The sequence below is a fragment of the Odontesthes bonariensis genome, chromosome 22, assembly GCF_027942865.1.
Source record: "Odontesthes bonariensis isolate fOdoBon6 chromosome 22, fOdoBon6.hap1, whole genome shotgun sequence".
Classification (NCBI taxonomy): Eukaryota; Metazoa; Chordata; class Actinopteri; order Atheriniformes; family Atherinopsidae; genus Odontesthes; species Odontesthes bonariensis.
Genome location: NC_134527.1, coordinates 15,656,068 through 15,682,326, shown reverse-complemented (window position 1 = coordinate 15,682,326; position 26,259 = coordinate 15,656,068). Strand labels below are relative to the sequence as shown.

The following is a 26,259-nucleotide window of genomic DNA, read 5'->3' as shown; positions in this document are numbered from 1 at the left end:
GACTGACAAGTAATGCAAAATATAGTTTTAATGCTTTGACAATAACTCTAATCTCCTTTAAAGTAAAACTAAGCTGACACTATAGAGAAGATGAAGTAGGCTGTATGTGCTTTTATGTTATTTATGTTACTCAGTGCATATAAGGGGATGGAAAAGCTTAACTGTGTGTTGTAATCAATATTAGTTACGTGTGTGCCAGAGATGAGGTATATAGGTTGGAGATGACATCAGTAAATAAGGTTGAATGGGACTGGATAGGTTAGCCATAGATTATTTCATGTAGACCATCAAGTATCATTGAGATGATTTCAGAATCCCCTCTGAAATGCTGTCAATACAGTGACAAGCAAGGAAGATTACTGCCTAGCTGAAATGAGAAACATTGCATCCAGCATATGGATACACTCTATGGTGCACCGATTATACAAAGCACCTCACACACACATATACACTTACACCCTCTGTATCCTTGAGAGTAGGCACGGACAACACTGTCCATGCCAAGAGTGGCCTTCAAACCTAAACAAAAGCACACAGGCTAAAACCACTATTCCCAATACTACCATATAATCCCTGATGTGAGTGCAATGCACCACCAGGAGCAAGCGCTCCAGCCAACTTGCTCTGGCCCAACAAACCCCAGGCCAAAGTCAGCAATTAAACCAAGGAAGTCTTTGAGTGATGTTCAGGGCAGCCGTAACCTTTGATGAGTTCTCAGTTAGCATTTTTTTACTACTACTGACCAAGAAAACCAGAATCTTCTCAATCACATGCTTAATAAAAGGACAGATATTTTGAAAAGCCATGTGCAAGCATGTTGCATGCATGAATGCCCCAGAATGAGAAACGTGGGCATGTTTTTGTTCTTGTTTGATGAATGGAACATATTTACATGAAAAGGGGTTGTATTGAAGTTGTTCATGACATTGGTCTATAATTACTTTATATTCTCCTCATTTTCATGTCTTACTGTCTCTCTTTTCTGTTTTTCACATTCCCAAGCTGTCCACAGTCTAAAAAAGGGGAGGGATAAGTAACAAAAAGAATTTGCCAACAGCCTAATTCATGCCTGAGATTTTGTATATTTTTGGGGGGCTTTATCAACACTAAATGTTTCTCATAAACTCTCATCTATTCAACAGTTTAGGATTCTCTACAGTGTTGGCTCATGCTGGTGAGACTCCAAACTACACTCAGGCATGCTCCTCCAAATTGAGTTAGTTTAGGCCTTGGAAAAGTCAAGCTGTGGGAGACTTTATCTTTGTTCAGAGCAAACAAACGTAATACACGTGAAGAAGAGAGAAACAAATAATACTTTGAATGGATACATTCTATTTTCCCATTTGAGGCTAAGCAGATTTAAAAGAATATTTGTCTTTTCTTTTTTTTTAAGTAGTGCCACGTGAAATCTTATGATCTTACCTGCAGAGGACACCAGTCAACACACCCACAGTTTGGAGAATCAGGGTGGAATTATGAGGCGCTAAGCTAGGAGCTGCACAGAAAGGGGCCACAGCAGAGTACATTTTTGCCATCTGAATGTTTATATTTTCCTGTCAGTCTAATGTTTCTCACTCCTGGGAATAATGATGGTGGGGTACTGGTGTGCCGTCATATTAAGTCAAAAATATTAAGGGAGCAATTTAAGTTGAATGACTTAACGTCTGAAATAAAAGTTGTGGGTTATCTTTATCGAGTTTGGCTTTCTTTTGCAAGCCTAAAGGGCTTTAGTCACTAATATTGATAGTGAAGAGGTCTGATGCAAATACTGTTTTTGAGTTCTTTGCCCTACAACTTCCCCCTGTAGAAAGCTTTTAAACCCCCCACATTAGTCTGTACAGCTTCAAAAGTTCTGTTACTCAAGGTGAATGGAATCATAACTTAACTTCAATACAGGAATCACTTAACACTACAAACAAAGGCAAAGCTCCATATTCTGTTCTCAATCATTTCTCCAGACAACAGTAAGAGGCCAGGAGCTCAGATGTTCAGAGTTGTCATAAATCACCACCTACTTGGGCAAGATAGGCAGCTCTTTCATCTTAATTCAACCTTTATCAAAAGTAAGCCTTGATTCTAAGGCTCCTATGGCATACGCATTGTACAGTTTGGCTATTGTCACATAAGAAATGATGAGAATTCAACAATATGATTATTGAGTAAACAAGCAAAGGGTACCACTACATTCTGAAATATCTACAAATTAAAAAAAGGGAAAAAAAACACATATCGACAACCTACTCCACTGGTAGTTTCACTATATTCTGCTCTGGACTTTTCCATAGTTGGGTCTCAAAATGCACCTTTGGTTATGAAGAGTCAATAGTGTTGTTAGTGTAATAACAACTGTTTAAACATGGCTTTCAACCTGTTCCCAATTGGCTGCAGGGGAGAATGAAACAGAAACTGGTGCAGATGTAACACAGGACAATGAATTCTCTTACTCATGGAGCTTTATGAGTAATATATAGTATGTTTAAAAAAAAACTTTTAATGATGGAGGCATGAATATGAAGTAAATGTGTGAAAGAATTTATGACTAGTATCATATACAGTATATATCTCAGCTGGAATCGACATTTAACATAGACATATCATGGATGATATCCAGCACCCAAAATTCAGAATTCATAAAAAGTACACTTTCAAGTGTAACTGATCGTATAATGTATGTAACTTGTTTTAATCTAAATTTATCTCCATAAAGTACATCACTCTAGTCACTGTCTCAAATGATCAGATCTAATCATTGCCGCTTCTTTGTTCATCCAGACATTCTTTTCAAAGTCCCTGTGGGAATGGAGGTGTTATCTTAGCTTGCTCTTTCAGTTGGGAACAAGGCCCTGAAATATGCCCTTCAAAGGTATTTTGATAATACCAGATGATTGCGCATTGAAGTACTTCCAAATAAATGTGACTGCTACAGAGAGCATTGGTGTGTTTCTGTGCTCATCTTCGCTTGTTTTTGCCTTTGCAGAAGTGTGCATCGGGCCTTTGTGTGAGCATCCATATGGATGTGTGTCTCTGTCCTGTTGATCCTTGTTGTTCTCGGCTGAAATATTAATAAAACAGATAAATATAAAGAGGAGATTCTTTTTTACATTGAGATCTAATAAAGCAATACTCTGACATGCATTTAAGGTTAATTTTATACCTTCTGTACAAGCATAAAAAAGAGCTTTCTGTTTGGAATTTTTATGGACATACTTTAAAAGAGTGAGGAGACCTTGGAGTTGCTGCAATCTTTAGTCTCTATTTGCAGTTGTATTTGTGATATCAACATTCCATCATTCACACTCAAGTTGGAAGAAAAAGATCACTAACTTTTTTCTGCAGCCGATTCACCCCTTCCTTTCTCAAGATTCCTGATATTTTTGCTAACTCAAGCTATTGATTATGATATCACACTTTACATGGAATTTGAAGCTGCAGTAATAACAACAAGATAGTGAAGATTTGTAACATACACAATTTGATTGTTTTCCACCATCTTCTGAAGTCTGATTCCACCAGAGCAACTTGTTTTGGAGGAAAATCGATGGGCGTTGATAATGAAGCTACATGAAACTCAGAGTTAGCCCATTGTTGATTTTGCAAACAGCCACAGATTTCATGGTTGTCTCTCCTGAAAGGCATCCACATGGTCCACTCATTTGCACATAAAATGTGACAGAGATGACTGTGTAATGAATGCAAACAGAAAACATGAAGGAGAAATTAAAAGCTTGCTCAGTATCTCAGGTCACTGAGTGGGAAACGCAGTTATAGAATTGTAAGACGCAGTCCCTCCCCCATTCCCACCATTAGAACAGTGTGAGGGGAGCATCATTTAAACTATTGTTCATCCCTTTCACATTGACCACTGTTGGACTGCACTGACACCATTTCTGGGTACTTTGTGGGTAGCTGATTTTGGTTTAAGAGGAGACAAATGCAGAATACCTAAAGGAATGGATGGAGCGCACAATGCTAAATACTTTCCCACAAGACGGATAGAGTTTGAGTGCAGCACAAGTGATGCTCTGGGAGCTTTCCTGTGTCTCTTTAGCCTGGGAGGTCTCTCGTCATACTTTCTTGACCCCCTTCATCACCCCTTTCCACCCACCCCCATTCCTTCCCAAGCCAAGAAATAATTTACCCCCAACTGATACAACCTCCCACCCTGCGTCTCCTCTTCACCCTTCTAACTCTCCACCATAATTAACTCTGTCACCCTGACCTCCCAGCAATTTGCCATTCCAAACAAACCACCACTCATGGATGGACCCAAAGGAGCCGAGATGTCAGCCATTCTTCTTGTTGTTTGCCCCAGCTCAGATGAAGGCCAGAGGCCTGACAGCGAGAGGTCAATCACCTCGACCCCTCACCCACTCCGTCCAGCCCCTCGGTAGCATATTGCAAGAAGAAGCAACTGTCTGTGTGGTCAACAAAAGCTTTTCTGCAGCTGGCAATCAGCAGTGCACTTTATATTGGATTTGTGGCTGGCCAAAACATCTGGGTGAATTTACATCACAGAAAATAACATCTTTGTCAAATTTCTGACTAGCTGGACTTATCTTTTTCTTACAAAAATATTTGTTGAGAAATTACATAGTAGTTCTATGTAGTGGAGCCTGTTTTCATTTCACTTAATCAGTTTGAGTGGTGGCATTATATGAAAATAGACCCCAGATTACACATAAAGCCAGTGCCCCTGGATCAACATCATAAGATATCAAAGATAATGAGAGTGACGCAAAACAAGTGAAACGTCCTTTTAACTTATTTTCTCACAATTGTTTGTTTTGAGCCTCTTATAATGAGTTTTAGGAATCTGATTTTGAGTTAAATGGGCTAAATGGTCTCCATGAGGAAACAAAATATACTTTTTCTGTTGTTGGATGGGTGAAAAAAACTTACATTCTACTGAACTTCTCTGACCATTAAACAGAGACAACATTTCACATGGTCTTTTAAAAAAAAAATAGACAGACGTTGCCACTGACCACTACCACTGGAATGCAACCACAGCTCGTGAAATGTACCACAGCAGTAAAACTACCTACAGTACATCAATAGCCACTGAAGTGTGCCAAAACCTCCAAATAAATACATCCCTACTGTAGGCAGCCTTCCACAGATACTGCCATTCAACCTGGATGTTGTGCCGTGATACATAATGGAACATAGATGTCATCACTCCATCTTGCATAACACGCATACCCACTCTTTCACCTCTTATCTACCACTTTCCTTCTCATGTGAAACACACTGACAGAGAGATAGTGGGATGGTATAACATGCAACAGTGCCATGTATAGCACAATTTCACCAAGTCAGCACATTCCTTGAAAGCAAAGCACTAAATTCTCACCACAGTGTGCAGATAATACCTTCAACAAGTCATCTATTTGCCCTTGCTTCATGGAACACGGGAAAAAACAAATGTGGGCAACAACTGACCTGTGACTTAGGAAACAAATGTTGGGCAACAGATTTGAAACAGCAGAAGCAGCAATGGCTTGCTGGTAGTCCAGGGGGCATTGGGAGAGGATATCTGGTACAAGATGAACATATTTTTGTGCATAGTTTCCACAGATAAATAAACACCTTTCCTGACATGTCTAAAAAAAAACATAATTACCTCACGCTAGAGCAGGAAGCTACATTTTTACTGGTCAGCAGGTCAGCATTTCATAAAAGTCTGACAGAAAACACTTTGAAACAGTTGTTACAGTGTTTTTTGTGCTTCTTACCATTTATACAAGTATGAAAATGTTTTATCTTTAAACGTTTATTGTTTTTTTTTCTCACCTCAGGAATGTAAGGAAGGCTACACGGAATTTCAGCTATGGCCCTGATTCTATCAATGGCAGCTGATATTCACCTACCAGGTGACTCACCTGTCTGTGTATCGGCGGGTAGGGTCATTCAGCAACAGGCCATGAGGTGCATGGGTGAAGGCCGGTTGTCGCAACAGGCGGTAGTGTAGTGGTTGACAATGCCTGCAAAGTCTGCAGGTTGGTTTGGATGCCAAGAGAGTTGCGTCGATCTCAAGGTGTTGCTCCATAGTGTAAAACTGTACCCCATACACTTCTTCTTCTACATCCAGCTTCAGAGTCAGTGGGGTGTCACAGAAAACATTACTGGGGCCCAATGAAATGTTGCCCCCGTTGACAGTCAGTAGCAGAATGTTATGAATAGCAGGCAGCGCTGTTTCCTCTGGACTGAAAAATGTGACCCACACGGTCAAGGAGTCAGGTACCAGCGGGTAGGGGAACTCTAGTTGAAGCATGCAGCCCATGTCAGGACACTCTGACAGGCCAACAACACCTTGCTCAGTCCCAGCATTGGGGCTCCATGTGTGCACACTTGGCTCACATGCCTGCACCACATCTGGAGGGCCTATGGGATAAGATTACAAAACAGATGTAAACAACATACAGGCTTAAAAAAAAAAAAATCATAGATATTGGAACATTATTTTGGCCAATTCCCACTCTAGTATGAGTCATCAGTGTTGATTGACATTAAAGATGTGTGATGATAAGAACAAAGATTCTACAGCATAAATCCTTGGATTATGACATTTTTTGTAAACAAGTAAGATGGTCTTTTTCAACTAAATCTTAAAGCTCACAGCCTTTTTACGATGTGTTGGCAGTTACAGAACTTGCATCAGTGATGTTTTTGGTGTATCTACAGGTCTTGCGACATCAAGGTTGAGGTGAGACTGAGAGTTCATTGTGAGTCCATCTGTAGAGGAAAGGCAGAGCTGAGGTGTGTACCTTCTGAGAGGGGCCCTGTGCAGGGTTCTCACTTCAGCGCAGTCATTACAACCTCAAACAGTCACACTCCAGCCATATTTGGAGTCCACACACAGCTAACTCGCATTATCCCAAGTGACGTACACTAACATTCATCAAGCACTTTTAGAAGCCAGCAAGCGGCAGACACTATGTTCTCCCTCGATTTCCTTTTGTGCAATTCCAAGCTGGCAACCAGCAAAGCCATTTGCTAACCTCATTTCTGGGCATCGTGCAAAATTCCAGTGTTTAATCAAGTGAAGACTGAATATGGTTTCCAAGCCACATTATCTCAACACATTTATTATTGTACTGTAAGTGTGTGTGTGGCCACAGTGGAGGTGAATTAAAGAAAGAGAAGAGAGGGAGAAAAAGGGGAAAGGCTGGAAGAGAATGAACTAAGGTGCTCCAAGAGCTTGGCTTTACTCGGCTCATGTAATCCTGGCTTTCTGGGTACATTTTCATTGAGTTTGCAGGGAAAAGGCGCTGTAGCCACTGAAAATATTTTGTAATGTCAGCTGTTATGATGGGCCCCACTCCAGCTCTGGCACTGTTGCTAATGTTGTTGGAGATTTAAGAGGAGACAGAGTAAGGGTGTCATCCATTGTGTAACCCAAAGCAAAATAAATTGTATTATAGCCAAGCAAAGATCTATGACTGACAGTTCAATCTGTGCATGTAGGGGATTTCAATGTATTTTAAACCACAATGATTTATGTGTAATATCCACTTCCTAACTAATAAAGATAGAATCTAGGTTCACATATCATTGTCTAAAATGCAGGAACCCCACCCCCTCACCCCTGCTGACAGAAAAAAAAAAGTAACTAATTAGTATTACATATCATAGTATATACATTTTTATATATGAGGCCCTGGGACTGTGGCAACTCCCACCAGACCATTGTATTTTTGTTTTGTTTGTTGGCTTGTTTTTCACTTTTGTTCTCACAACTGATCTCTTTGGTTTAAGATAAACCTGCAGCAAACTTTTTAGTAAATGTTAAGTGCCGGGAAAGAATCATGGTTTGATGTAAGAAACGGCCTTTCACAACACTGGAATAACAGACACAAACACTAAGATTATACATGTCTGTGGCTCAGAAACCCTGAGATGATATGTATTGTGGTTTCTATAAATGTAATATCACTCCGGTGACTGGACTGCTTGAGCATCTTGCCATTGTGTTTTCAACGCTCTTGTTTGATACACAGAACAAACTGCCACAGAGTTATGGAAAGATTAGGTGACTCATAAATCTCAATTCCTTCCTAAAACTGCCCGCAGCAAGAAATCCTATATCTTAATTAGATCTTTCTGGCTATGTGTGGGTTAAATAAATAAATGAAAATGCCCCATGTTCGTTGATTAAGAAAAATATAGTTCAAAATCACTCAATCACAGATCGAGATTTATCTTGTTTGACAATTTATCTTGTCTCAAAATGACCTCAGGTAATGGTTGTGTATGCCAAGCATGATTGTCCAGAAAACTTGTTAACTGCAACACATTCTCGTGCCCAACTCATCATATGCTGATGTTTGGTCAGGGACCCTTAACATCAGTTTTCAATACAGTGACCGCCCCTTTACTATCATTTTTGGTTGAAGACAACTGCTCTACATCTTGCCAGGTGTCCTGAGTCTATAACTGATGCGCAGGCTGAGCCAAAAAACACTGCTGAAAACGACAGTCTACATTGCTCTGCTGATATTTTCAACATTGTGAAGTCAATGCTTCCCAAAAGTTAGGTCACTGGCTAGTAAATACACTGTACACAGGAGGGTAGACTGTGTTTTAAAAACCAACTCAAAGGGCTCCTGAGAAAGCATCAGTATAGCCGTTTTCGGACAGAGCCGTTCTAAGAACGGTCGTCCTCAAATTTCATTCTGATAACTGCCCTTCCCCAGCGGAACTGTTTCAGTCTGCATTCGCACATGAGTTGGGACCAGGTCAGGACTGATACGGCGCAGCCGTCTGCGACAGTGACGTGTTACTTTAGCGCCACACTCAACAACAAAACAAAACAAAACAAAACAAAACCCGCGAAAAGTAAGGAGAGAAGAAAAAACACCACCTAGAAGCTAATATGGAGAGCGGGGAGGCCACCGTGTTCATGGTCTGCATGATGGTGATATTAATCATGGACGATCACATCGGGCGTCTAACAATCGAGGCTGGAAGAGCACACAGAGAGAGTCAGGAGACGAAGGATCGAGCGCAGGCGATACTTTTTCATTTCATGAAGAAAGGAAGGAGAGCAGAGCGCCGCAGAAAAAGGAGACCATGTGTAAGTTTAACTTATTAAACACGCGCAGGTTGTGTCCGTGTCGTATGAGTAAACATTTCAGCTGTGACAGCATGACATGGGGCGTAGCTAACGACCACCAAACACCTCCGTCAGATGTGTTCTATAGAACCCAGAAAAGACCCAGCCTCAGAGAAGGAGCTGAAATGGTTATAGGAACTGAGGGCCATTGTCCCGAGTTCCTGTATGTAAGAATGTGAGAAAAAACGGCCCCGTTCTTGAAAAGGTTATAGGAACTGCCAAAGGTTCCTACAGTGCGAATGCGGCTTATGTGATGAGTTGGGAGTGACAAAAAGGGTAACTGTGACCGGATTGATGTAACAAGTGAAGTAACCCTGCACTGTTCCCTGGTGGCCTGGTGGTTGGAGCAGTATGTGTCAGTTGCTTTGAGGGAATGAATTACAGTCAGTCGAAAGTTCAGTCGAGTAAATTTGGAGCTCAAACTTAGATGCTATATCATATCACAGTGGAATGGATTTTAAAACTCAAAAAGTTCATCATAGCAGCAACTTATCTTCTCTGAACTAAATCACTGAAATGCTAAACTGTGTAAATTTAACATTAAAGATAGAAAAAAAAATCTAACAGGAAACATGCACTTGCATGTTTTTTTTTATGGTAAGTGCATTAGTTATACTAATGGGTGGTGTATAATTGCATTTCATTAAAGGGGAACTGCGGTATTTTCAACATTAAGCCTCTTTTCTGAGTCGTCTGCAATGTTTTAGAACCCCCCTCACCGCTTTTTTGATGTTTACTGCTGTCTCCGGTATTTGCCTAATTTTGATTCTTCTCAACCTGCTTCAGAATGGCAAGTCATGCGCATGTCCTAAAAGGTCCGTAAAAGCACAATAAACATCCGTTTTCAAAATAATCAACTCACCGGAGTGGTTACTGGTGTGCACTGGTAATCCATATCAAATTTCGTTGTGAAAAGTTGCTTCTGTCGTGTTTTATTTGGCAGCTCGTTCATGCTCGCACTATTTTCTTAGCGGTGGCAGAGTAATATCAACGAACATCCAGTACAAAATGTCAAATAAAACACGACAGAAGCAACTTTTCGCCACGAACTTTGATATGGATTACCAGTGCACACCAGTAACCACTTCGGTGAGTTGATTATTTTGAAAACGGACGTTTATTGTGCTTTTACGGACCTTTTTGGACATGCGCATGACTTGCCATTCTGAAGCAGGTTGAGAAGAATCAAAATTAGGCAAATACCGGAGACAGCAGTAAACATCAAAAATGCGGTGAGGGGGGTTCTAAAACATTGCAGACGACTCGGAAAAAAGGCTTACGGTAGGCGTCCACTATTCCGGCACGTCAAGCCGTATCCAACGCATTCAATTCATTTTCAATGAAATCCGGCCGATCGTTGTCGCCGTGCTCGCAAAGCATGCTGGGATTCCGGCACGGCGAGCGGCGGACCTGCGGTACGTCAAAAAGTTGGGCTCGGCTGAACTTTATGCAAATTTGCCACGGCAGACGGAGTGCGTTATCCAATGAAAGTAGATCATGTGATCTCCTGTGTCGCAACAGCAGCAGCAGCACAGCAGCTCTCCTCGCTCGCAGATCCACAGCCATGGTGAAATACGAAATAATGTTCCATTGCTGAAGATTTATACACATTCATTTCCCTCCAAAACTCAAATTTTTAGAGGGAGAAACTTCGGTTGGTTAAAATCACAAGTTATTTACTTCCCCCCGGAGCCCGTATGTTCTATCTACAACTTCGTATACAAACCCCTCTGTACACGCCCACTGCAGTAGCAACACGGCGAGACTAGGCATCCAATCCGGCGAGTTAAGTTGACGTGCCGGAATAGTGGACGGCTACCGTCAATGTTGAAAATACCGCAGTTCCCCTTAAAAGGTTGAATTGCATTTTTCTCACAGCCCTTTCTGTCAGCTTCAATGAGTTGCCACACATCATTTTTCTTTTTCAGCTTCATTTCATTCCAAAAGCCTTTTCCAGTTGTACACTTAGTACCTTAACATACATATAATAGTAAAAACTGGTTAAAAATACCAACAATTTGCCATTCTGAAGCAAGGACAAACAATTCTTGGCACATTTTAGGGAAATAAGCTAAAATATTATAATATCTCGTGAAATAGAAGTCCAGAATAGCTACTGGTCAATGACCAACATAATCCTTGTGCTCTGGAGAATTAAACAGATCCAAAAAAAGTCCAGGGAGCAGGATGAATAAACAGACAGGGATATGTCCGGGCATGCACACTCTTTGCTTTCTAAGAAGTGTCTGGCTCTGGCTCTCACTATCTATGACTAACTGTCACACACTGTTACACACTTCCTCACTTAGACAGCATACATCAACCCCCTCCAACCCTTTAGCCGTGACATACACACAAACACAGGGACACTTTGCAGACACACTTATGCACTTTATAAAGGCAAGAGACACTACAGCTTGCGAATCAAAGTCACGTTACGTTAACACATCGTGAAACATTGATAACGGAGGGAGGAACTCAACGATCAAGTAAAATTGTGTAGTAGAAAATGGTAAATGGTCGACAGTTCTAGGAACTAAAAATAAAATATTATTCCTTTTAAATTGCCCAATATTTTTTGCTTTTAATAAAAATATTTACTGAATAAAAACTTCAAAGGGAGTTGAAGCCAAAAATACATTGTTATTGTTCATTTAAGAAAATAAATAATATAATGAAATCAATATTAATCCAACTCCATTGGTCGCAAGGCAATTTATGATATGGCCAATGTACTATCTTTGATTGCAGCAGGAAGGATGATAAAAGCCTTTCCCTGTGATCACTCTCCATTTGCATGACAGCAGTGAAAGACAGTAGTTGATCAATTGAAATCAGGGATGCCATCAAGGTGTCAAGGAAGACTAATAGCATCATTAACACTGCTCACTGAAGTCTCACAATTACTTTACACCAAAGGGTCATTCAAGCAGCAACAAAAATTCAACTTCAAAGAATCAACCATAAACAGCTAAAAGTGATATGCCACAGACAAGTAGCAGTGTGACAAAATCTGGTTTGGGAGCACCACAATAGATACAATTATTCTTAGTAACAGTGCATGACACAGGTGAGTACAGAGTTGTCTGTACCAAGGCCAGAACAAAAGTTTATCTCAAATTACAGGTGCTCTCTTCGGGCTTTCCGCTGTATAACTCCTTTATAGCTGCCTTTTGAAACCACCTTTTGTTTTTGTATGCCACTTTTTGTCACTCTCTGTCATGCTGTCTCTTGGAATGTTGCTGTTTTGCCTCTGACTACACATCAGCAACTGTCTGAATGCAATTGCATCAATTCTATTTATGGTATTTATGCCTGTGACTGGTGCAGAAATCCTCGCAAGGCGTGTGGCTCATGTCAGAGTGTGCACCCATGGGATGGCCCTTAATTTTGCATAACATGTTCACTATCGACAAGAACATCATTTACCTAGTTACAGAAAGTATGAATGCCACTCATAAACATGCACAACAATGCCCTCTTGGAAGGGCAGTACTCCACAGTGCGCCGTTATGAGTAAGACTGAAGTACTTTGACCGACACCTGCAAACGCGTTGCAAGCGGCAAAACAAATCCAACAGTAAAACGCTGCAAGAGAAAAATGCGGCAATCACAAAAACGACCTGAGCACACGCGACGCAAACGGCAAAACACATGCAAGCGAGAAACGCTGCAAGTTCACTCAAAACACAACGGAAGTTCGCCAGGCCACTAGGGGGTCTCGACCTGTGGGATAGGTGATCGACTATCCCATTCATGACTATCCCAAAGGTCGAGATTTGTTGGATTTGTTTTTCGCGTTTGCACGTGTCGGCCACCGTAGTTATTGCTCGTCTGCATGTTACATTACATTACATTACGGTCATTTTGCAGACGCTTTTATCCAAAGCGACTTACAATAAGTGTGTTCCACATCGGTAGGCACTATTGCACGGGGATGTCTCGTGCTCATTATCCGGCTCATTATTCTTTTTATTATTATTCATTATTCTTATTCCCAAACATAATTTCCGTCTACTCCATGTCTTGTATGTCTCTACCTTCCACTCTTTCTGACTCTCAGTCTGTGTTTGTGTCACTGTTTCTGCTCAAACTCACAATGAGCTGATCATTAGACAGGCAGTGCTTCAAGCAGCTATAACATAAGTCACCAAAAACAAAGCTGTTCAGCCGAGACTATTCAAAGTAAAACACACCTTGTGCAGCTAACATCAAAGACGAATATAACAAGTGGATTTCAGCTGCTCAACAGCTCTGAGGTTTTTTTTATGTTGTATTTTGTGTTTCATAATGCACCAAATGAATTGGACTGCCGGCACGCCAGTCCACACCCTAGCCTTTTCTACTACAAAGCCATGCTGTTGTAATAGATGCAATATGTGGTAAAGCATTGTCTTTGTGCAATATGCAAGGCCTTCCCTGAAAAATATGTCATCTCCCATAGTTGATCCCCTATCCCACAGGTCGAGACCCCCTAGTGGCCTGGCAAACTTCCGTTGGGTTTTGAGTGAACTTGCAGTGTTTCTCTGTTGCATGTGTTTTGGCGTTTGCGTCGCGTGTGCCCCGGTCGTTTTTGTGATTTCTGTTTTACTGTTCGATTTGTTTTGCCGTTTGCAACGCGTTTGCATGTGTCGGCCACCGTACTGAAGGGTGTGTAAAACTATCAAAACTATCTTTTATGACAGTTTTATTTTGAGGATTTTTGTAGTGTTAACATTTCTGAGCTGCTCAGAATGTGGGACATCCTCTAAATTACAGGAACGAGGTAAAAGGGATACAAAAGCTGTAGCCTACAGTCCTACACAAAGAAGGACACCTGGTCACCCTATATTCTGGATCCTTTTACTTCTATCCATGCACACTGCTGTTTCCAATCAATCCAGGATCCTCCCTTGTTAATTCTGCTAACCACATGTAATTTTCTTAATTATATTGGTTGTTTTTCAACCCCTCCCAATATCTCTTACCCCCCACCAGGAATACTTATCCCTGTGAGTTTTTGCTCTTTTGCATTGTTTTTTTCAATAAAGAAATATTTCACCCAGGCATCGACTTGCAAAGATTTACGAGAAGTATGTTGGTTCATTCTGGCCACGTGTTTCCCAGTCAAGTCACGTGAAGAGAGAGCCCACAATCCTAAACAGGTGCCATGCATGAATAAATGCAAGTAAACACACATTCAAAAATAAAATTCTTAACATCCTCAACTTTTAATAAAGGGACATGCCAATATTTTATATTCCATTAAATTATTTGGCAGAATCTGCATAGTCCGTGGTCCGCCAGAATGTCAGTTAGTAACACATATGCACACTCGCAGCAGGACAGCAGCTGTGGTATCCAGTTAGAAGCTGGCTCAAGCAGAGCTAATAGAGAAAGGGGAGTTGCCTTAAACAGGAACCCATTCCACAAGAGGGAAAACAGAGTGCACTTTTTACACACACAACATATTAGACAAGTCCAGACTTGCCTCTGATAGACACATTATAGCCATAATAGCCAGTGTAAGGCAGGGTTCAGTAATTTTCAAACCTATGTATTAGTTTTTCATTTTTATTTTCGTATGACGTTTCATTAGGTGCCATCCTACACATGGTTTGTACACAAAAACATAAATCACTTCCATTCAGTGTAAGAGTTAGTTATTTTCAGACATGATGGACCAAGTGATTATGATAGACTCATTATTACTACATGCTCCTTGTGGTGGGAAGTGTGAAGCCCGAAACATTGCAAGTCTCTGAAAAAAAAAAAAAGCGTCTTTGTCAGTAATTTTAATTTCAAAAGAATTATGTAGTGAAGATGGCCACTTTCAGCCAGGTGTTATAGCACTTCAACAATTCAAGGTACGTTTGCATTAGGTTAGGCCCAAATTCTTTAAGAAAAGGCGTAAATACCAAGCTTGATATTCTATAAGATAGGCCAATGATGAAATCCATGCTTCCATCCATTTTCTATACCCGCTTAATCCAATTTTAAGGCCCCGTGGGGGCTGCAGCCTATCCCAGCTGTCATTGGGCGAGAGGCGGGGTACACCCTGGACAGATTGCCATTTGATCATAGGGCCACAAAGAGACAAATGAGACACACAACCACACTCAAATTCACTCCTAGGGACAATTTAGAGTCACCAATTGACCTAACATGCATGATTTTGGACAGTGGGAGGAAGGAGTCCCCAGAGAGAACCCCCACATCCACGGGGAGAACATGCAAACTCCACACAGAAAGGCCCCAGCCAGGAGTTGAACCTGAAACCTTTTTGCTGTGAGGCAATGGTTCTAACCACCACACCACCGTGCATCCTATGCAATAATGAAATGAGCTCTCTATATTCACTTTACATGCGTCATTTTGTGACATGTTAAAATGAATGCATGATTTTAATGTGAATAAAAAATCTAAATTTCCACAATTATCTTTTCAATTTATGAAATAATTATGCCATATTTGCACATTTTGTTAAACTGAATTAAACATTTGTCAGAACAACATAGTCTTAATCTCTCACAACGAATGCCCTATGTGAATGGAAGAGTTTCTATTCAATTAAATTCCAAAGGGATTTTGATAGGTAACAAGAAATGTTGTGGATGGTAACAGATTTGTATTCATGTATAATGTTTGGATTCAAAGGTTTGTTTTGGTGGTTATTTACACAGTAGTAATAATTAAGCATTTTTATTGTTATAGCAAAAGCTCGTTTAAAAGATGGAACGGGCTAATGTGTTAGTACGTTGGCTCCAACTGTTGAAATAAACAAAAACATAAATTTGAGGCAGGTGTTCACTGGTTTCACATTTACATCTCCACACCATCATTTATCTGTGTAGATAAGATAGTTATTTAATTTAGGCCCACTGCTCTAATTCTTTGTCACCTCTGACACTTTCTCAATAATTTTTTAAAAATTTGAGTAGTTCAGAAGCTGCAGACATTTTTAATTTGGTTATGTCATTTCAGGCATTGTTGCTACAGTACAGCGATGACATGGAAGAGGCTAGGTAATCTATATCACATAGCCCCATTATAAACATCAGAAAATGTAGTATAAGAAAACTATGGCAGCAAACATCATAACTCAGAGTATAGCGCATTTGTTTTTGTGTCGGAGCAAAGTAAGTGGATATGTACTGTGTACACTCAGGTGCTAACACTGTTAGTGTAGTTTGCTTATGTATGCGCATTTCATTTATGCCAGATGGTGTTTGTGTGAATGTGTGCATTCCTGTGATTATGCAGTGGTATTGGAGTATCAGCTCACAGTTGACTAGCTCAGCTTTACTCAACCTTATAATGACTTGCTGAAGAGGTGGTGCATGGGCAAAAGAAGCACATATCAAATGTTGGTGTGGGTCTGGAAATTTTTTGCATAATTAAGTCACACCAGCAGCTTGTGAACAGGCAGAACAGGCAACTGCTTTGGGACCCAGGCTGTTAGAAAGTCCCTGAGGGCCTAACCCCCTCCCCTTTAAACAACAAATGTGTTTTGGCAATTTGCAAAGACAGCAAAAAAGAAAATACCAGCAATTTCTTTAGAATGTGTACAACATTCGGAGATAGCCACCATGTTGTCACTCATTGCTCTCTATTTTGAAGCCTTAACTTGTGCATTTGGACAGACTGATTGAACAGAAATATCTGTACTCGAAGCAACATATCTTCCTATTTATAAAAGTTTTTTTTTTTTAAAACAACAACAACCACTATTGAATCCTCTGATGCACCTATCAGGTATAATGCAACTTGCGCTACACTCACAAGTGGGTTTGGTGAAGTGTTCAGGGAAGTTGATCGGTTTAAACAACTTCCAGCAGACCTTTTTACACTGTAACCCATCTTATTTAACTATATGCCCATGAGCCTCACTTTTGAGTTTCATTCCTTCTTTGTATCTCAGTATCATTTTTGGTGGCTCTGTCTCCAACTGTTGGTGGAGTTTGGACAGAAAGATACTTTAGATTTTTTTTTACATGATGACTGCCTGGGAGGGGTGTAAGGATTAGCCTTTACATTTCAGAATTGAATTTCAATACTAAAGGTATAATTACATCTGTATGAAGTCCCCTGGATTGAATAAAATGTGCCATAAACTAGTTGATGGCGTCATTCTACATCTAAAAGTTGGTTGATTGAGGCTTTGATGCAGATCTTATTATGATATTTCCACATCAGCATCAGGTTAAAATCTAAATATGGGTCCACACAATTGCTTTGCCTGTGCATGCCACCTGTGCGCCAAGTTAACAGTCTACTCAGCGTAGCCAAAGATTTGAGGGTGAATTCATGGATGCTCACTTGTTGAAATATGTTCATTTTGGAATTTCTGGCCTGTAACACGACACAATGGGCAATGTATATGTTATGGTGCCATTGTAAAACAGCAGAGAGTATTTTGAAAGGCTGCAAAATTTCAAGATTTTGGTGTGACATTGGCTAAAACTGACCAAACATTTTAACTCGTGAAGAACTTTTTTCCACGTTAGTCTGAAATAGGATCAAGGTGGCTATCTGAGGTTTCATCTGTGAGACAGACAATAATGATAAGGTTGATACTTACATTTCAATCTCTATGAAATCATTTTAGGGGTGAACACACTGCTGCTGTGTATTTCCATTTGTAATACAGCGCATAGGAATCAACCATAGCTTTAATCAACTCTAATTTACTGCCTACACAGAGCAAAGTGAGAAATGATCATCATCGTATTATTTCAGGAATTTAAACTCGTGCTTCTGCAACTTTACCGGCAGAGCCAGGCAAATCTAACATGACAGAACAAGACAGCCTATCAATTATTACTCACCTATACCAACAACGAAGCTAACTATGCATCTGTCTGTAACTCTGATTTTTTTCTCTGAGCTCTCTCCAGCAGTAACAATCAATTTGATGTTTATTCTCATCCTATTTGTTGCACTTACATTTAATATTTTCCTTCTCAATGCTCTGTCTTGGATCTCATTACTTGACCTAACAATGAGTTGTTGTTTTAGTTGTTTCAACTTTATTTGTAATTGCGCCCGTGTCTTTGAAATACAGTATCTTGGCCACCAGGAAAAGTTGATGTGCAATAAAAATAAGTCAGAAGGACAACATTTTAATGTTAAAAATTCCTCTACTGTTGCTTTAAGGTATCGTTTAATTTTTCATTTAAAAATTCTCCACACATTCTCTGTTGGAAGCAGGTCAGAAGTGCAGGCAGGCTCGTCCATACCAGTACCCTCTTCTGGTTTTTGTGGTTTGTTTTGTCTTGTTTTAAAATGCACATATGTCCGTGAAAGAGATGTCATCTTGAAGGCAGCAAGTTTTTTTCATTAACACTGCCATCAAAAAACTATAAAAGACTATTACCAAAGAGTACTGATATAATGTCATACCATCACAGACCCTGGTTTTCAAACTAATTGCAAAAAAAGTCTAGACTGTCCTTTTCATCTCTGGTCGAGAGCATATGGAGTCAATTTCTTCCAAAGACGATCTGGAATACTGATTTGTCTGAACTTGGTGGAACGTCTGTCTAGAGTATGCAATAGTGCACAGGAGGCAGGATATGATGCAAAAGTAGGTTGTGGAAATAGTTGTTTTTTATATTTCTCATACATCACTCTGACAATGGCAGATGAGGCTCTTTGCTAACTTTTTTGTGTTGATATCAATCCTACATGTTTATGGACACACACACACATAGATATTTATATGTATATATATGAGCAAGTTACAAAAAAAAAGAAAATCAACAGAAAAGAGGATGAAGCAGCAACCAAAAAGTTTCCATACTCAATGTAAATGTTTCCAGCGATTAACAGCGACATTCCAACAATATTCCTCCAGAGATATTACTATAGAGCCGTTTGATAAAGAAGCCGGGATATTTGCATTCTCATGTGCCACCCCTCCCAAGAACATCTTTAGAAAATTTCAGGACAGCTGTCCATGAGTTAAAACAGCTTCAGTAACACAAGCCCTCCTCTGCATCTTAGATTAAAGCCTGAACAAATCTACATATGGAAAAACATTGCTTCACCAGAGATATTTTTCTAAACACATCTCTTCAGAGCACGGTGTTTGTAAAATTGAAGAGATATCAATTTGAAACTTTATGAAATATAGCTGTATGCACACATAGCTTTAAATATATGCCGACATATCCTGAAAACAAGCAAATATGTTATAACTTAATATCTGATGCCCTGTGAAAGCCCCTTTGTTGTTTCTCTAATATTAAAAACAGCTCTTTTTTGAAAATGTATCTGATTTCAGTGTTTCCAGCATTCAGATACCCCTAAAATACATTTAGCAAAAATGGAGCAATTACAGCACAGGAATGATCTTTAAGCTTGGTTATGGGCCTGAGCTCTCATGTGGGAATTGTGGTACCATACACCACCATCCATTGGGAAACGACCTCCGAGATACTTTCCTGTTGTCCCACGGCCCAAGTGTCATGAAACCAGTGAGTCATTTGCATGTTTTGGGCTTGAGTCAGTCACCAAAATTTGTGCATGAAGTATTGACTCAGAAACGCAACCCCAAGATAGACCTCAAGTCATGAAATCATTCTGTAAACTGTGGATTGAAGTGGGCATGGATCTCCTTTTATATAACATTTGCTTTTAGTGAAAAAAAGCTTATTGTGATAATAAAAAAAGGAAAGGGACTTATCTGTCGTTCATTGGCAATGTACAGTTGATGCATGTTCCTAAGAAGTGTCCATGTGCAAATCAACTACCACCCATTATTCAATGCTATGAAAAATGACATAAAGCAGTGCAGTAGAAAGTATTGAACTGTACCTTCAGCCTCTCGTGGGGACCAGTGTCCAGAAAGGTCGCATGGTCGTGGAGATGAAGAGTTGAAGGCATACTGCAGCAGAACTCCCCCCTCAGTACATTTATCACACACTGATCCCACTTCTCTAGGAAACCAACAGGCAGGAACAGCAACCAACTTAGATACAGACCAAATACACATAACTTTCAATGTTTATACAGATATAGTAACGACAGCAGGGATGCGACACATAACAAGAGTTTTCCCATGTTATTTTTGGATATTTTAGTAAAAGAAAGAAAAAAAAGTCATTTTAAAATACAATGATGGCAACCATCTACAGTAGTTCATTTCACCTGTCATAAAAGTGTCCTGATATTGGTGGAAACCATTCCAGGGTGATGGAGTTATGATGCTGCTCAACTACTTGGGGTGCCATAGGCACTGGGGGAGGTTTGGAGGCGGGTTGCCATGTTTGATAGATCAGATCCAGGTAACAGTGCATCCTTGCCACCTGGTTCAGTGTGAAAGAGTCTGTACAAGCGTCATCTGCAAATGAGAGATTTAGTCAGTGAGTGTCAGAATAGAATTTTGATCAGTTGGAAAAAAAAACCTGTTTCCGTGAAAAAAAACTGATGCATTGTCTTAGAACTAACTAGGTTTATTGGTGAGTATCATGGTTAAACTTTCTTGGAAGCATGTTTGTATGAAAGCAGAGGAAATATAAAATCACTGCACAGGTCAATGTCACAAGAATAAAATAAGCCACCTGTTCATATTCAGCAGTCTATCTTTTTTTCATCTCCATTCTTTCATTTCCATAATGGTAAGACCAAAAAAATGACTGGCGTAAATCGAGAGACATAAAAGGATGTGCCTCCTGCTGTGTTTTTCCAGTGGTTTTTCCCAGCAAAATTTCTATCGTCTCGCATGCACATAGACTCAACAAATTCTTCTGCGGTGATCTTTGTGTCAGTTTTTGCACATGACAGGCATAGCCGTAAATTTTGTTCAGGTAAGTAGTAAAAGCCACGTGGAAGCCCCAACTCACCTGCATAACTCATGTAGTTGTTAAATGGCGTGTGTGTGAAATGCCGACAGCCACAGGTTTCGTTGCCCGGGTCGGGATCATTGCAGCCCTTGTATTTGGGGGTAGGGTTGGTGTCTGCACACAGATCTCCAGTTTCCATTGAGGGCTCAGTCTCTAAACATGCATCATTACATGATTCAATTTCGGATATGCCTCGAAACACATGGTATAAGCCGAGGCTATGCCCGATCTCATGGACCATTGTGTCAGTGTGACCAAATGTTCCGTAGAAGGATGGATTCAGCACAATTCCACCTGAAAAAGTACAGACAAGACAGTCATGCGTATACATGATGGAAGCAATGAAGCACAAAACACTACTGTCCATTCCTAATGTAGTGCAAAATAGTTGTGGGACTTGGGTAAGACTCAGACGATGCATTATTCATGGACTTCCTTAACTTCATTATCACCTTCTCTGTAAGAGCTAAGATGAAGACAGACACTGCTTGAGGCGTGAGCTGTAATTACTTAAACTCAACAATCGAAGGTGCTAAAGATGGATTTGTGCATGTATTTATCATGTGTGCAAGGGGTGTGCATGCATGAATGAATGCGTGTCTGTGTTTTTGCTTCTCCTCTACCCAAATGTGTGAGGGCCTCTTTGTCCCAGGGCCAAGTGGCAAACCCCGCCACATCTTCATCAGAAGAATTGGCAAAGAAGACATTCAGGTGAGTTGAACTATCCAAACGTAGAATCTCTTTCAGCTCTTTCACGCCCAAATAGGCTCTGGAAAATTAAAAAGAAAAAGCGGAGGAAGAGAAACAGAGTATTTCACACAAAGTTATTAGTTCAATAATGAAAAACGAACTTGTCCTAGTGAATGTAGATTTCAACAAGGCAAAGCTTTGAAATCAAGAAAACAACAGTCCTTGCCAAAAGGAGCATAAACAGTGTTATCCTTCAGGAAACAAAACAACGCAGAATTAGGTCCCTACTGAAATTCAAATATTCCTTTAAATAATACTAGCAATTCCAGTCGCCCTAAAGCCTTAAGAATGTATGACCCAGAGATGTTGAAACCAGTTATGTTTTAATGAGCATGTCCAAACCAATAAAGGCTTTTAATAAGAAGTATCTCCTCACTGGTGTCGGAAGATGGTTTTCCCCTCTGTGACCAGAATGAAAGTTGACTCCACAATAAACAATCCAGTTGTTTGACAATCCTGTTAGTCTGTGTTTGCAGGACAGCTGGATTCTAAATGACAATTCTGATGACTGTTAAAATGCATAACCCATGATAAGGTGTACTTCACTTACACTAACAATGTTTTTAGTTAAAGCTAATCATAGCCATGTACATTAAACCCACTTCTAGCCATGCACTTTTGACTCCTAACACCCTTATCACTGGTGGGTGAGAGCAAAGTAAAAAAGTTAGGAATTGCAAGCAAGAGGGGAATTAGAAAAGTGAGAAGAGTTTCAAACTAATAATCTCTCAAATGTAAGTCCACGGATTAATGCCATCTGGCGAAACCATAATTGCCACTTATAGGCGTTTTTATCCAGCTCGACATTGTCAACTGATGTTGTGATCATCATCACCTAACGGCAAAAGTCGGCACGTCAATAAAGAAGGAATTTTACCATTTATTTCCTTTATTGTCAAACTGCAACATGTAGCACAGTAGACCAAAGTAGATATTTCATGTTCTGTCATGAGAACAGGTTGCCTTTTAACCCCTGGTACAGTTATCATGCAACTGGAGTGTGGTTACGACTGGAGTTACGGGAGGTTATGGAACTTTCATATATTGCATTAAATCATCTTCTTCTTTTATATCATCTTTTATCAATTTTATATTGTACAGAAGATCAAGAAAGCCACCTGGTCTGAGCTGTGACACCAACACAGAAATGTGTTAAACTGCAATATTACGAAACTGAGTGTTGCTCGTCACTGTCTTTGATTCTGTCAGATTTGCTTTGACACATATTGCCTGTTTGAATTCATTTGTGAAACGTGAAGATTTCACACTTCAAATTCATTGTCAGTGTTCACTTTCACTTTTACTCCCTCTTTGGTTAAGTTCATGTACTATAACCATTTGGTTAGGTTTAGTTATGAAGAAGACTTGGTTATGTTTGGGCAATAGAAAGTACCTTTTTTCGTTTTGAACTGGTTGATCAGAAGAGGGTCAAAAATCAGCTCGCTTTAAAATGGATCCCACAACGTTGGTCTATGGCATGCTTGAAACCTCAGTTTCTTTAGCTTTCTGATGTGACCACTCCGTCCTCAAATGACACAACAAACTTGAGCAAATTTAGAAATACACTAACCAACAGTACCATACAATGATTTTAAAAGTTGCATTCAGCTCTTAGAGCATGTTTTTTGGAGAAATAGCCAATCCCTACCAGATTATAACTATGTTTTAAGGAAGTAACACATGACACTGTGCTGTCATGAATGGCTGTCTAGATGAAACTAATGCATTTTATGTCTCAGTGTCAAGAATGGGAAGCGTTCCTATATAAAATGTAATTATGAGCAGAGTAACTGTCACAGTTGACAAAACTTAGGCTGGACTGATAAACTAAATCTGAGACTTTAAGAGGAGGCAGATGGTTGTCAATGAATAAGAATTACCATAATTCAAAACAGACAAGAAGATGATTTCACCAAGCTGCTTTCTAAGTAAACACATAGTTTTGTTTGTATTCAGGGCTGAATCAAATAGTGCTTCGTTGGGGCTTTATTGTTGGGTTTCAGTGACTGATGATCAGTTTAGAAAAACAGTTAAAGGGGAACTGCGGTATTTTCAACATTAAGCCTCTTTTCTGAGTCGTCTGCAATGTTTTAGAACCCCCCTCACCGCTTTTTTGATGTTTACTGCTGTCTCCGGTATTTGCCTAATTTTGATTCTTCTCAACCTGCTTCAGAACGGCAAGTCATGCGCATTGCTAGAAAGATCCGTAAAAGCACAATAAACGGCCGTTTTCAAAATAATCAACTCACCGGAGTGGTTACTGGTGTGCACTGGTAATCCATATCAAATTTCGTGGCGAAAAGTTGCTTCTGTCGTGTTTTATTTGGCAGCTCGTTCATGCTCGCACTATTTTCTTAGCGGTGGCGGAGTAATATCAACGAACATCCAGTCTTCAATAGAACTCAATGGGATTTACAAAATGTCAAATAAAACACGACAGAAGCAACTTTTCGCCACGAAATTTGATATGGATTACCAGTGCACACCAGTAACCACTCCGGTGAGTTGATTATTTTGAAAACGGCCGTTTATTGTGCTTTTACGGACCTTTCTAGACATGCATATGACTTGCCATTCTGAAGCAGGTTGAGAAGAATCAAAATTAGGCAAATACCGGAGGACAGCAGTAAACATCAATAAAGCTGTGAGGGGGGTTCTAAAACATTGCAGACGACTCAGAAAAGAGGCTTAATGTTGAAAATACCGCAGTTCCCCTTTAAGCCCAATTTGCATAATCATGGTCATTAAAATTTGTAACAGTGAATGTGAGGTTGTTTATATAAATCACGAACAAGACTTGACCCCATATTAAACCTCAATCAACCTCTGAGAGTCATCATCATTACATTAGCTAAATGTATTCCTTCTGGTGTATGGGTGATCCTTTTGAAAATAATTCCATAATTAAGTAGATTTTAGGCCTCAAAGAGAGGAATGGTTTGCATGAACTGGTCGACGGACGTGCATGGGAATGTGAACGAGTGCTTATGCGGAGCTTTTAACAGAAAGTATCCCAAGGAGTTATACTTCTAATCTCGAGGGCAAGGGACACAGCTGAAAATAAAGATAGGATGCTTTTGATCTTTGGGCTCTCGGGCAGCAGTTTAATAACAGGAAAACTTCCAGAAATCTTTGTCTGTGAACACACAAATGCAGGTTCAGGCTCTGTTGTGCAAAGACGAAGCCACGTGCAAACTTGATCCCAAAAGGCTGAGTTTCCTCTGGACAAGAGCTCATTTAAAATGGAATGAGATAAAGTGGAAAACTGTTCTGTGGCCAGATGAATCAAAATTTACAATTCGTTTTGGAAATCATGAAGGTCTCACGCTTCTGAATCAAGAGGAGAGGAGCCATCAAGCTTGTTATCAGCACTCAGTTCAAAATCATCTGAGGGGGATTTTTAGTTTCTATGACAATGGCAATTTGCACATCTGGAAAGGCACCATGCATGCTGAAAGGTATTTGCTATCTTCCAGATGATGTCTTTTTTAATTTTTTTTTTATTTTATGAAAGTCCTTGAATATTTCAGCAAAATAATGCTAAACTACATACTACATCTAGTACAAAGCCATCATAACAGAAGAGTCCAGGTGATGGAATGAACTGCCTGCAGTCCAGACCCACGACTTTGGAGAAGTTAGAATCATATATCAGACAAGAACAGGACAACATTCCTCTCTCAAAGGTTTTAACAATAGGCTGCTGCAAACTTCTTTTCTTTTTGGATGTGTTGCTGCCATGAAATTCAATATGAGCCAATGTTTTTCATTAAATGGTAAAATGCAAATAAACATTGGTACATGAGATTCGCAAATGATCACATTCTGTTTATGATGACAGTTTACACAGCATTTACACCCCCAAAATAGATGTTTCATTCCAGGACTTAGAATCTGCAAAATAAACCCACTAAATCCAAATGGACTCCAGAGTGACAAACACGGTGAATAATTCACGCTTGGTTGAGGTCTTACAGTCTTACAATAGCCTTAAATATATTCAAAAACATGTTGTACTTCTTGAGTCCCTGTAACAGGATTTTCTTCTTTTTTTTTCGTTTGCATTTATCTCTTAATATGTCTAGCTTTTGAATCCTCAAAGCATTTCAGTTCAGTGCGGTTTCATGTCTGAGACTTCAATTAATTGTTCAGGTAGTCTCCCTATCCATGACATAATGTTTTGTCTGAGGCCCTGGGTGTAGTAACTAATGATCGCAATCACTCAACATAATGAGATATCTTTCCAGCAGTGAAACTGTCATTCATTTTATGAACACATTTTCTCTGTGAGCCTGGCTGGTGGTCCTGGCAAAGAGAATCAACAAGATCAGTCTTCTTGGAAGAATCTGTAATCTTTTGCATATGCTGAGATGATAGTTTATTCTATTGCTTTGGCTTTAGGAAGGGTTTGGAAATATACACTCAGTGGATACAGAAAGATGAGTTAATCAGAACGAAAAAACATGACACTGGGCTCACTCACAAATGAGATTTTCTTTGGATATTTTAATCTACTTTGTGTGACCCACTTGCTCTTGTCTTTTATGTTTTGCCTTATATATATATATA

General features: G+C 39.8%; 1 protein-coding gene across 2 annotated transcripts in view; it reads right to left on the bottom strand.

The window, feature by feature from the left end:
* pappaa (pregnancy-associated plasma protein A, pappalysin 1a) overlaps window positions 1-26,259 on the bottom strand; it is a 122,512-nt gene that overhangs the window by 80,029 nt on the left and 16,224 nt on the right. For both annotated transcript variants that reach the window (XM_075455223.1, XM_075455224.1), the window contains exons 3-7: window positions 21,564-21,709; window positions 20,941-21,234; window positions 20,246-20,438; window positions 19,913-20,034; window positions 5,883-6,384 (exon numbers count right to left, since the gene is read on the bottom strand). In XM_075455223.1, coding sequence (XP_075311338.1) covers window positions 5,883-6,384; window positions 19,913-20,034; window positions 20,246-20,438; window positions 20,941-21,234; window positions 21,564-21,709 — 1,257 coding nt within the window. The remainder of the gene's footprint in view (window positions 1-5,882; window positions 6,385-19,912; window positions 20,035-20,245; window positions 20,439-20,940; window positions 21,235-21,563; window positions 21,710-26,259) is intronic.